General features: G+C 47.6%; 7 protein-coding genes across 7 annotated transcripts; 3 read left to right on the top strand and 4 right to left on the bottom strand. All coding sequences in view use genetic code 12, as the record gives it.

Moving 5' to 3' along the window:
- Window positions 1-48: 48 nt before the first annotated feature.
- On the top strand, window positions 49-422 carry CJI96_0002130 (uncharacterized protein; the record flags this gene model as incomplete). The annotated part of the gene is made up of 2 exons (XM_029035646.1): window positions 49-108; window positions 228-422. 2 exons carry the CDS (start codon window positions 49-51, stop codon window positions 420-422), a joined length of 255 nt encoding a protein of 84 aa, XP_028890888.1.
- Window positions 423-731: 309 nt separating this feature from the next.
- CJI96_0002129 (mitochondrial 54S ribosomal protein uL22m) lies at window positions 732-1589 on the top strand (the record flags this gene model as incomplete). The annotated part of the gene is made up of 1 exon (XM_029035645.2): window positions 732-1589. One exon carries the CDS (start codon window positions 732-734, stop codon window positions 1587-1589), a length of 858 nt encoding a protein of 285 aa, XP_028890887.2.
- A 1863-nt stretch (window positions 1590-3452) lies between these two features.
- MOH1 (Moh1p) lies at window positions 3453-4121 on the top strand (the record flags this gene model as incomplete). The annotated part of the gene is made up of 1 exon (XM_029035644.2): window positions 3453-4121. The coding sequence occupies one exon, from the start codon at window positions 3453-3455 to the stop codon at window positions 4119-4121; it is 669 nt and encodes a 222-aa protein (XP_028890886.2).
- A 236-nt stretch (window positions 4122-4357) lies between these two features.
- On the bottom strand, window positions 4358-6385 carry DOT4 (ubiquitin-specific protease UBP10; the record flags this gene model as incomplete). Its single annotated transcript, XM_029035643.2, has 1 exon — window positions 4358-6385. One exon carries the CDS (start codon window positions 6383-6385, stop codon window positions 4358-4360), a length of 2028 nt encoding a protein of 675 aa, XP_028890885.2.
- Window positions 6386-6995: 610 nt separating this feature from the next.
- JAB1 (COP9 signalosome catalytic subunit RRI1) lies at window positions 6996-8519 on the bottom strand (the record flags this gene model as incomplete). Its single annotated transcript, XM_029035642.2, has 1 exon — window positions 6996-8519. One exon carries the CDS (start codon window positions 8517-8519, stop codon window positions 6996-6998), a length of 1524 nt encoding a protein of 507 aa, XP_028890884.1.
- Window positions 8520-8727: 208 nt separating this feature from the next.
- CJI96_0002125 (uncharacterized protein) lies at window positions 8728-10095 on the bottom strand (the record flags this gene model as incomplete). The annotated part of the gene is made up of 1 exon (XM_029035641.2): window positions 8728-10095. The coding sequence occupies one exon, from the start codon at window positions 10093-10095 to the stop codon at window positions 8728-8730; it is 1368 nt and encodes a 455-aa protein (XP_028890883.1).
- Window positions 10096-10426: 331 nt separating this feature from the next.
- On the bottom strand, window positions 10427-11604 carry CJI96_0002124 (uncharacterized protein; the record flags this gene model as incomplete). The annotated part of the gene is made up of 2 exons (XM_054702077.1): window positions 10427-11515; window positions 11563-11604. The coding sequence occupies 2 exons, from the start codon at window positions 11602-11604 to the stop codon at window positions 10427-10429; spliced, it is 1131 nt and encodes a 376-aa protein (XP_054558052.1).
- Between the last annotated feature and the right edge of the window lie 93 nt (window positions 11605-11697).

Here is an 11697-nt window from a genome sequence, read left to right as displayed (position 1 = left end):
GATTTCTCATTCCTAACATTATCGATTTACTCAGTTACCAATATCATCATGGGTGTAACCGACAAAGTCTGGGGCGACTACCCTGTCTACTACAAGCAGCCTATTAGAGTATGTGAATATCAATGAATCATATAGCCATCCCGGAAAGGTGAAGAGATCATTCTCAAACCTCCTCTGCTTTCGAAGGCTTCGACTATTTCACCATGAAACTGTACTAACAAAGCAAGTGGGCTCGTTACCACGCACATACGAAACCACACTTCTTTTTCTCGGTGCTTTTGGGTGTGCTGGCGCCAGTGTTGTTGTTGTTGACTCCTTTGAGACAGAAGTTCCTTTATGAGAATCACGAGCCCATCCCTCATGTTTACCCCTTGCCCACGAGGCCAAGAGATAAGAGTTTGAAGGGTTACGACGACGAGTAAATACAGCATCTATTGATAATAAAAGGACTAGAAGTAAAGAACACCGATGTTGGTGTAGACGAGATGGAGATTGAGAGTCACAGCTGGTAAGTTTATAAATAACATCATTTAACTTTAGCAAGAAGCACAGAATTCTTTGTTACCAAATTGGTCAATCATCTTACTTTTTTCATTTTGTAGTTTCAAATACTCTTTCATTAATCACTCTACAGAGAGGTAGTGTGCGTACCGCTACATCCAGTGAAAAACCTTTAGTTAGACGCACCAAATCTTCAACTCGCTGCAACCGAATCTGAAGTTCACTTTCCCATGTTTAGGTCTCTAGGGTTGCTCCCGGCATCCTCGTCAAGGTTGCTACGTATAAGTGCTCCTCGTCAGTGCCTCAGACGGTTCCATTACACACCCAGCCCTTTTGCACTGGGTAGTTTATTTGGAGAGATCACTTCCACAAAGGAGTCAAAAGAAGAGCAGAATGAAGTCGAACCAGCTTCTGAAAGCGGTATTCCTGCTGAAGATAGCAAGTTGAAAGAATTTCATAGAGAAGAAGCTTTGAAGAAGCAGCTCAGGAGTGATAAGTTCATAAGCCCGCTCAAGAGGAAATTCTACCAGTTGAACGTGGAGCAAAACGGTTTTTTCAAAAACGGACAAATCGTTCATGATGCTGAGCTGGGGAAAACCTACAGAGTGACTCTTACCAATGAGGAGATTGACATCTTGGAGCCTACAGTGTACATCCAGTCGTACCGTATCAAGTCGTCGATGAAGAAAGCAACCATTGTGAACCGTTTTGTGAGGGGGTACGACGTGAAAACCGCCATCAACCAATTGCATTTCAACCCCAAAAAGATGGCCACCGAGTTGGAAAAGTTGCTAAAGCGGGCGCTCGTTCAGGCTAAAGAGGTGGGCATCAACGAAGATGATGCGTACATTCAGGCGCTCTGGACTGGGTCCGACGGGAACTGGAGAAAAAGACCCGACATCAAGGGCCGTGGGCGTACGGGTATAATCGAGCATCCATACATTCATTTGAAAGCGATCATTAAGGGCAAGCAGACGAAGCAGTGGATAGCGTGGGAGAAGGAACAGAAACAGCTATTGGCCAAACCGAAGCTGTTGTTGAATAACGAGCCACTCAATTTCAAGGTGCAATCGCAGTATCGTTGGTGAGAAACAATTTTTCATGTAAATACAAGCATTCCATACATAAAGAGGATGGTTAACAGAATAAACAGTAAAAGAACGATGCATGTGAGAAGAACCTTAGGGGCTTGACCTCCTGAACAAGTTGTACATAGCAACAAGTGTAGCCACAACAGCTGACCGAAGTTGGTCAATGAAAGATGATCAACTACAGATCAGTTTTCATGGCCCGAGAGCAACGAAAACCACGCCAAAGACCCCTTCGGAGGTGGCTACGTTTGGGTGCAAAATTCCTCAGGAATGAGCGCAAGGGCCAATCAACAGCCAGGAGACAATGTCCAAAGCCAAATCCGAAGCAGAATTCGAAAGCAGTATCGAAAAAAATGACGCCAAAACTCTAAAGCTTACTTTGTATTTTTCACAAAGGACCAATTGTACCTGTTCTTTGCACAACTCTAACCCTCCACACCTTATACCGAGTATCCGGCCCAGCCTATCAGTGGCTACCAAAACGAACACTCGTCTACTATTTCCAGTAAACCCATTGCCACAAGGAAAAAAAAAAAAAAAAATAAAAAAAAAAAGTCCCTCCTCAGTTGCCCTCTCTCCGTTTGCCTCCGCCTGCCACTACCACCATGTCATCCTTGGCTACCTTCGGCAGCCCCAAAGCAGCCCTGGCGCTGCCCAAAGCGAGCGCAGTTGCCCAAAACCGAAAACTAAGTGCCCTCAATGCTCACCACCTGCTCTCGCAATAATACCCTTGACCTCAGACACCGTTCGGCCGAACACAACCTCCACTGGCAAACAAAAGCCGTTTTTCTTGGACCCCTCTTTTGCCACTGCCGGCTGGCAGCTAGCAGGCGGCAGGCATATTCATTCACAATTCTCTGCTGTTACCGTATCGGGTCTCCGGACAATAATGTCTGGCTTCTTCTTTTCTGCCTGCTTCCTGCCTGGGCCCGTCTTTCATTTTCGCAACCACGCCTGCGACATTGCCCCGATCACAAAGTGGGTGAGACAGACGAGAGCAACACATTTCGGGGGGTTATGATGTTCAGAGTAATTTGAATGATCTGACAGTTTCCAATTGACCCTCTCGATGCAGTTAGGATTTCCTTTCTTTTTTATTTTTTTTCTTCTACAGCTATCTTGTAAATGTGTTCTCTTGAAGACATCGCTTTTCGCTGCCCTCCTCTCGCACACTCGCTTTCCTGCCTCTGCCTGCCTCCACTGTCCTGACTCTGGCTGCGACATGGGTGACAAGTCCCGCAGTGGCCCACAAAATGGGTCAACTGGGCCTTGGAGTCGCTTTCAGGGATTCCCGGGGGAAGCTGGGGAGAAGTTGGGGAAAACCTCAGAGGTCACTTAGATTTTCGGGCTTTGAGGGTTAAACCGCTCCAGTGATCTTTTGTTTTTTTTTTTTGTTTGGTTTTGTTTGGCTCCTTTCTCTCCTTACCCATATCTCGCTCCACGACATGACTCCTGGTGCGGTTAGTGCGCTTTTATGCCTCTGCACTTGGGTACCCCCCTACGGTAACATGTTGGAGCACACAATTGGGCATGTAGTGAAACGCTTACCTACTTCTTTTTTTCTTTTCTGACCACAGTGTGTTTGCGATAGTATTTCTCCAGCGGCTGCTTTTATTGTTTCCACCCCTTCTTATAGCCTATATCCCTGCCAGGACTCCCGCCTAAGGTTTACCCCTGACGCTTATCCGTATTCTTATCGCAACCGTTACTCCGAAGCGGTTCAACCCCCCAGCGTTCCAACAACTTCAGGAAGCTACCCATCCACTTCAACAAGCCCATCCTCCCTTTTGTATCGCTAGGTCAATTTGTTGACCTTCTGCCATCTTTTTCTTTTCAACCCCACCCTCCTCCCGTGCCACTATGGGGTTGAAAAGCACAGAGTTCTTTGAAAACACCTCCTACGACTCAAAGAACAACAAGATCTTTGTGTGCAACGAATGCCTGTCCCACCTCTGTCTTTCCAATTTGGTGATCTCTGACCAGTTCACGGGCGCCTCCGGGCCCGCCTACTTGGTCGATAAGCTTATCAATGTCCAGCCCATGGGGCCTGACCAGGAGAAGCAGTTCAGAACAGGCATCTACGTTGTCAATGACATTTGCTGCTCCCAGTGCCACACCACCTTGGGCTGGTTCTACAAGAAGCTGGCTGCCTACGCTGAACAGTACAAGGAAGGTAAGTATGTGGTTGAGAGGGCCTTTATCAGGGAAGTGCCCAACCACACTTCAACTGCATCTCTTTTGCAACAGGCAAGACTGCTGCGTCGTCGCCGTTCCTCAGCTAATAGTGCTACAAGCTCTTTTGACGATGAGTCCTCCCTCGAATCCTTCCGCAGAAGACGCTCGGACGAGTTCAAGTTTGGCTCCGTGCATGTCAAGCTCGACCTGCTGCTGCTGCTGCTGCTGCCTCTGCTGAACATACCCCATCCTCGCGCGGCTAGAGGCTCCCATCTGCTGCTGCTGCGGTTTGTGTCTGTGAAAGACGAATTCGATGAGCATGACGAGGACCAGAATGTTTTTGTCGATGCTTAGATTCATGCAAAGTTGGCAAAGGGGGAGGACTTAATTATACCCCTATGACATGGGCCCCATCTCCCTTCTATTTCTTTCTGTCATATCTCTCTCTCCCTCTCTCTCTCTCTCCCCCATCTTTTCTTCTCTATACACATCTCCGTTTGGCTTTTGATTATTTTATAGGTTGGTTTACAGTGCTCAATTAAGGAATTATATTTGAAATTAGTGGTTATTACAGTGATGCTTTTAACATGCTAATGCTTGGCCTTTTTGGTCACAGGCCCGTCATCTCTTCTTCTCTTCTTGCTAATGCCGTTGGTTGTTGTACTAGTGTCCTTTGGTGTAAGTTTGGTGTATATGAGACAATAAGCTGAAGGATCGCTCATGGCCATTCTCTCGTCAGTTTTGTTGATGTACTCGTCGTCATACGTTGACCACGTACCATCGGGCTGGAGACAATGACAAACGTAGTGTCCAGACAGTATCGACCTTCCTTCGTGTACAATCACTGAAATGAGCTGGTACTTGGTGGATTGGTTTGTTAGCGTGAAGGGGGTCAAGTCGAGGTATTCTGGATATATGATCGGTTGTTTCACCTTTGAGGAAGAGCTGCCATTAAACTTAAATCTCTTTAAATGCACCATCAAGGTTTCAGGACTCAGTTCGATGACAGACTTCTTTGTTGCCATTGTACGCTTCTTGCACTTTTCGCAGTAGTATCCCGAGCTCTCATCAACTTTGTCCTTCCTTATGAGCTCCGTTGAAAAGTATTCGTTGATGCTCTTTTCGAGCGAATAGCGCCCGCAAGGAATCTCTTCGGTTTCTGAGCTTCTTCTCTTCTTGTTGAGTCCAAGCGAAAGATCGTAAAACTCTTGCTTGGTTGTACTGACAGTGTTGCACTCACGGCAGATGACTTCTTGTTGTAGAAGACCACCGAAGATATCATACATAATGCTCTCGTTCAATTTACGACCCTTGGGCACGGAGTCTTCTTGGAAGCGGGACATCAAACTCATGAAGTACTCGTGCGAGTCCTCTTGCTGCCATTCGCTCATCATGCAATTGATATCAAAGAGCCTTTGAATAACCTTTTTCGGGTTGACAAACTTGTTAGGTCCTCTGTTGTTGCCACCATTGAAACCCCACATCTTATACGAGAGCTCTGCCACTGTCTGGGTAACACTTTTAGGCGGAAGCTCGTGCTTTCCTTCCAACACTTCCAAAAGGTAGTGCTGGACAGCTGGAATGTGGACCATCAGCTGGATGGCCGAGTTCATGTAGCAAGTGACGCCGAAGTTGAGGAGCCCAACAGGGTGTTTCCCACGGAATTTCGCCGTCCAGTTCTTGATGATCCGCAGAGACCCGTTCAGCCCTCTGTCTATAGCAGGTTCTGTAATTTTGAAGTGTCCTTCTGGGTGCTTCCCAAGCAGCAATGTGCGAGATGTGGTTGCTTCTGCCTTAGCCTTGACTTGTAGCTCTTGAGACTCTTCACTAGCGGCGTCGGCCCTTTCGGCGTCAGCCTTTCTGGCGTCAGCCAAAAGGTCCATTTTAAGCAGATGCAAATCCTCCTTGCTATCACTGCTCTCCTCCGAAGCGCCAGGACTGGCGCTGCTTACTTTATCTGCACCAGGCCTTGGGCCCAGCTCATCCTCATCGTCCATCGCTTCCTCGTCATTGCTGTCGTCGTCCGCAGCATCCTCTTCATCGTAAGTTTCATCATCAGAATCCTCGTCGTTATCATCGTCATCTTTTATGGCCACGTCATCATCATCGGTCTCTTCTCGGCTCGCCTCGGCTTCCGAAGTGTCCGACTTGACATCGTCATCGCTTGAGGTGCGAAACCCATGGAACGACAGATCGGTATGGAATTCCAGAGCCAGTTCGTAGTGAGACTCAGAGCTTGAGTCACTGGAGCTGTCGTCGCTGTGGCTTTCGTCATCCAGTGACTTTGAGTCAACTTTCTGTGCATCTTCTTCTTCTCCTTGCTTCGCACCTTCCCTAGCTGCCTTCTTGGACGCCTTCTTCTCTGCTTTACTCATATACTTTCTCCCCGTGTATGCAGCGATGGTGTCAGCCATTGAACGAGGCTTCACTTTGGCCACGTTTTGTTTCTTTGGTTTCAAAAAAGAGGCGTCGTTTCTGCTATCATGCTTGCGGTGATCTTCGTTGCCTAGTACAATGTAGGACGGGTGCTTTTCTGCAGAGGACTCTTTTTCTGGTTGTTTTGCCGCCACAAAAGTGAGCGGGTTGCTAAGAATCCTGTCTACCAACGGGTTGGACATGGGATTTCGGGCGACGTTGTGCTATTTTGGGGGTCCTGGTGGAGCAGTTGCAAATCACACTTGAGAAGCCTGGTGAAGGTGTTGCTGGGTGCGAAGAAGGCCATATAGCAGATGGATCGAGGGAAAAAAATGTAAAATGGAAAAACGAGACGCAGGCGCGAAGTGGAAGGAAGAACAGAGGACGCAGATGAGAGCGATAAAGACAAAATTATAAGAAATGGGGAAGGTAAGTAGGGGATTCTCAAGCGTTTATATATGTTTGCTGGGGCTAGACCGAGGTAGACATCTCAGACGGAATTTTTTGTGTTGATTCCTGGTCTTTCTGATCTAGAGATGGGCCGCGAAGGGAACGCTACAGTTGGCGCGTTTTGCACCCACTGGAGTGAATAATGAGCCACACAAGCGGATAACCTGCAGTGAGCTTATTCTGTGTGAAATCTGATGGCCCTCAACGTCAGAACATGTGGTTTAAAAATGTAGAAGGTTCGTCGATGCAACTGAACACATTCAAAACAAAATTAAGATATAACAGTCCACTGTCGATTTTCAGATCGGCTGCTCTATACATTTTGATAAAGGACATTATATTCAAGATTGCTCAGGGTACTTTTCAATCAAGCCCGAAAGCCTTTCTCTGAGCTCTTCTGGCAAGCAACTGTAGTAATTCCGCATATCCAATTCCTGAGACATATATCTCATCTTCTCGTAGCTTGCTCTGGGCCTTTTGCAATTTGGCTTTCAACTCATTGCTCAACTTCAGCTCCACTTCTCCGGTTGCAACCCGCTTCCTCATGGAATGAAGCTGCCGCTCATTCCCGAGGCAGAGACTTGACCTGCTATCTTCGGAATTATGTAGTCTCTTCTTTGCATTCCCGATTTCGAGTTGTCCGTCGTCTGCCTCGTTCAGTTGGTTTCCGTCTGTATCCATGGGTTGCAGCGCCTCTTCGTCGCCTACGTCTTGCTGATCATCACTGCCGGCCTTGGAGTCCTGCTCCTCGTCGTCATATTCGTCATCATCGTCGTCTTCATCATCATCCTCATCGTCTCCGTTGTCATCGTCACCATCATCTTCGTCGTCCTCCTCGCCTTCAAATTGGTCCCCCATGGCTGCTTCTTCGCCTCTCTCTAGCCCTAGCTTCTCCTGAAAAACTTCTCTAGCTATTCGTTCGGACTGATGAGGATTCACGCTACGTGCTTGACGGTGCATCATCATCTCAAAGCTTGCTGCAAAGGATCCCGCTAGCTTCGTATCTTTGGCATCACGAGAAAACGACAAGTCATTCAAAAGCAGCTCCACTCGATCAACTAACCGCTTATTGTACTCACGCAAGCCACTTTGAGAATATATGAGATTTGATGCCCACGACTTATTTAGGATCATCTTGATGCACTTTTCGTCCTCTTTACTCTTGAACAATTCTATATCCAAAGGGTAATATTGATCTGCGTGAATCCCAAAGTCCTTCATCTTAGATTTGGAGCTTGTGTTGATTTTCTTTCCCTTGGAACTCTCGTTCGATTCTTGATCGATGGGCAACGTTCTGAATGCACCAATTTCGACTTTACCCTGGTTTGACAGCTGCACTGGATCCACCACAATCGCCAAGTATGGATCCTGAAAATTTTGATTCAAGCTCTGCGTAGCAACATCAATTCCACTGAGCCAGCATCCGTATCCTGGATGTGAATGGTACCAGCCCACAATATTTTCTTCACGGCCTACAGACTTCATGAGATCAAGATATTGCACCATGTACTCGTACGCTTCACTCTGAGCATTCACTCTCGTTTCAGTGCCTTCAACTGGAAGAGAGTACACGTCCATCACGACGATCGAGGTTCCCACGACTTTGCCAGTAAGCATGCCCATAATCTCGATGGATCCTCCCAGCTTGGCATGTACGCTCATTTTGACTAGGGCAAGTGAAGAAATAAACACATTCTTGAAGTATTTTGGCAGAGACTTCCATGGCTGGGAGCTGATGGAGGCATAGTCTGGCTTCTTATAGTAAAGCGACCTGAGCTTGAGTTCACTGAGCTGCGAGAGCTTGTCTGGCGTCAATGTGTATTTGAGAGTTTTGTTGTTGTAGGGAGAGGCATGTTGGGCCAACTCGTGTAGAGAACAGCTGTGCATCGGGCGGTGGAGGGAAGTGCACAATTGAGCTCACTTCGTATGGTACTCAAGTGGTGCAGTTAGGATACTACTATATCGCGAGTTGTATACTGACGCATGCTTTAAGATGTGAGATCAATGAATTAAAAAACACATAGAATTGAACAGACAGAGCAACAGAGGCCCGCTCTAACGCTCGAATGTTATGCAATGGCTCGAAAATCACCGCTCATTCCTCGTATGCTAGGAGGTAGTACTTGTTGCCTTGCCCGTAGTTCTCATCATCTTCAGAAGCACCCGTACCGTAGCGAGACCTGGGCCAGGAACCCTTGCTATCTGCACCGTGATCCCACTCTCTCCTGTGCCGATCAAACAGAGGCGTTCTTCTGGATCTAAAAGCCAGATTTCCTCTGGGGTTGACGATATCACCCTTGTTATTGAAACCTGGGTAGGACTCATTGTGCTTGGCTCTAGCAGCCGTCTTGAACTTACTATGTACCGGCGGAGGTGCCAAAACGACCGGCATATCCGAAGACAAGATCATTTTGGGGTAGCTGCTGAGCTCACGGTACTGAACATTGATGTTCTTCTCCATGAACATGGTATGATTGTCCTTGGCAACGGCACTGGCAGCTGAAGCTTCGTCCTCAAATGTCACAAATGCGTAGGAGGTTGTTGGTTTGTGCACCACAGAGGTTGTTCTGACCTTACCACGCTTGGAGAAGTGGGCCTCGACGTCGGCCTCGGTGACGATTCTGCTCAACTGACCGATGAAAATGGTGTACTTATCGAACCTGCCATGAGTCGACTGATCCTCGACATTCTTGGCCCACTCCACATTGAACTGCGAGTTGTCAGTCAAGCTGGCAAACGCCCTGATGGCGTCGTCACGGTAACAGAACTTGACGAACCAGAAGCGACACGCGTCGTCGTCAGCTTGGCCCGACTTGATCTGGCCATACCCGTTGCTAGCAACGACAAGTTCGGTTTCTCCAAACTTTTTGACCACCTGGGCCACTTCGCCCTTGACGACTGCCTCATAGCTCGTAATGAACAAGGTTCGATTCACCTTGGCAGGCTCACACCGGATGTAGCGACCATCAAGCAACGAGTTGTTGCTACACTTGATAGCGAGCTTACTATCATCATCGTTGGTGTACTGAACGAAAGCATAGGGCCTGCTGTTGTAGTCTCTCAACACCTTGACGTTGGCGATCTTGCCGTACCCCTCAAAGTGATCAGTGACAGATTTGCACAACTCTACGTCAGACTTGGAAGCGAGAAGACTCGCCACAAATACGCATGCCGAAGGCTTACCCTTATAGTCAAGGTTCGGAGCAGAGGGGGTGGTTTGAGCGACATCTTTTTTGACAGCAGAGTCAAGGCGAAGGGGAAGAGCAGCAGAATCGGCGTCACTTCCGTTGACGGCAAGGTTCGCCGGTGTGACCGCTGCAATGGAGCTTTCAGCAAAACGAAGACCAAAGGGAAGCAGCGGCTTAGGGCTTTTTTGTTTAGAAGAGGTGGTCTTTTTCGTGTTGAGAACATTGGCAGACCAGGAGCCTAAGGGCTCAGGTTTAGGGTTAATAGAGTACGACATGGGTGGGATGCTTACGTGTTTGAGAAAGTGTGAAGTGATTATGAAAAACAATCGAGTTCGTTCTCTTGAGAGGAATGTGGTTTCTAAGAGAAAACTACGAATCGGGGAAATTGATGGGTTTATATAGTAACGGAACGAGGTGCGAGAATCGAAAATGGCTGCAAAAAACTCGCAGTGCGGTGGGGGCAGCACAACGAGGGGAGAAGAAGGGTTTAAATAATCCAACATCAGCGTATAAAACCAAATTAGAGGTAAGAATCAGAAACAAAATGAAAAATGAAGAAGGAAAAAATATAAAAGGAATTCAGCAATGGAAAGCACCATGATGAGATCACAAAGCCATGATCAAAAGCATGCCCAAGGCTTCCATGATAGAGCTGGGAGACAAGCCATTGGCAGCATTCGAGGGCTGAACAAAAGCACATGCTTGTGTTTTAGTGACGTAGACGGTTCTAGTAGCACAAATTGAGCCAACTGGAGTACCAGGGATAACAGAGGTACTGATGAGACCAGACTGACCAGTAGGGTATGGAGCAGCAGTGGAAACTGAGGTTTCACTTGGAGCAGTAGTTTTTGAAGCAGGAGTGGTGATTACCGTTCCTTGAGCTGGAGGTGAAGTAACAGGTACTACCAATCCAGTCTCAGTGGAGAAGCTGCCTGTGAGTGTATGCGTTTGTTCAGATTTCTCGCATACATAAGAAGTGATGGTGTTGATGACAGTCTCAAGCCAGGACGAGATCATTACCGTGTGCCCCGTGGTGTAACTGGTGTACTCTGTGGTGATGCAGTGCTCTGTAAATGACACATAAGAGCCGTTAGTGAAATCAAAGCCATTTCTCGCAGGCAACAGCGAAGTAACTGTCAAAGTGGATGGCTTCACTTCAACCTTGGTGTTGGTGATGTAAGAGGTTGCAGACAAGGTCAGCACCTCAGTTGACTCAATCACTTTCGGAGAGCACTTCTCCACTTCCTCTAACGAAGTCAGTGGGACGACACTTGTGAAGGTGGATATCACGCACCAAGAGCTAATGGTAGGATTGGGCTCCTGGGTAGGCTCACCAGAGAGTTTTGGGGTTGTAGCACTCGTATTTTCTACAGCGGGTGGAGTAGTAACCTGTGTTCCTGGCAGATCGGACGTTGGTTCAGTAGATGGAGAAGCTGTTTCAGTAGGTGGCTCAATGGCATTCGTACTGGTCTTAGTGGTGGATTCAACGGGTCTCTCAGGAGATTCAGTGGGCTCCTGGGAGGGTATTATAGTACTGGGAGGCACAGTGAAAGGTGGACTCGATTCCACATCAGGCTCACGCAGAGCTTGAGTGGTCCCAGGTTCCACGGGACCAGTATAAGTAAGAGTACCCTTCAACGAGGACGGAGTGGTTATAGCAGAGCAGTCATCGCAATCTGTCCACTCTGGGTTTGACTAGAGTTAGAGCTAGACTTGAATGTGGCCTACGGGGTGTGTCATACTCTTACTGCAAAAGTAACGGCGGCGTAAAGAAGAAGCTTCATAGAAAAGATATATTGGAGGATTGAAACTCAAAAGAAAAAAAAAAAAAGTCAGGACGATCCAGGGGTATTTATACTTTTCGTGGAAGGGGGACC

The sequence above is a fragment of the Candidozyma auris genome, chromosome 2 (assembly GCF_003013715.1).
Source record: "Candidozyma auris chromosome 2, complete sequence".
Lineage (NCBI taxonomy): Eukaryota > Fungi > Ascomycota > Pichiomycetes > Serinales > Metschnikowiaceae > Candidozyma > Candidozyma auris.
This window is presented reverse-complemented; position numbering and strand designations above follow the sequence as displayed.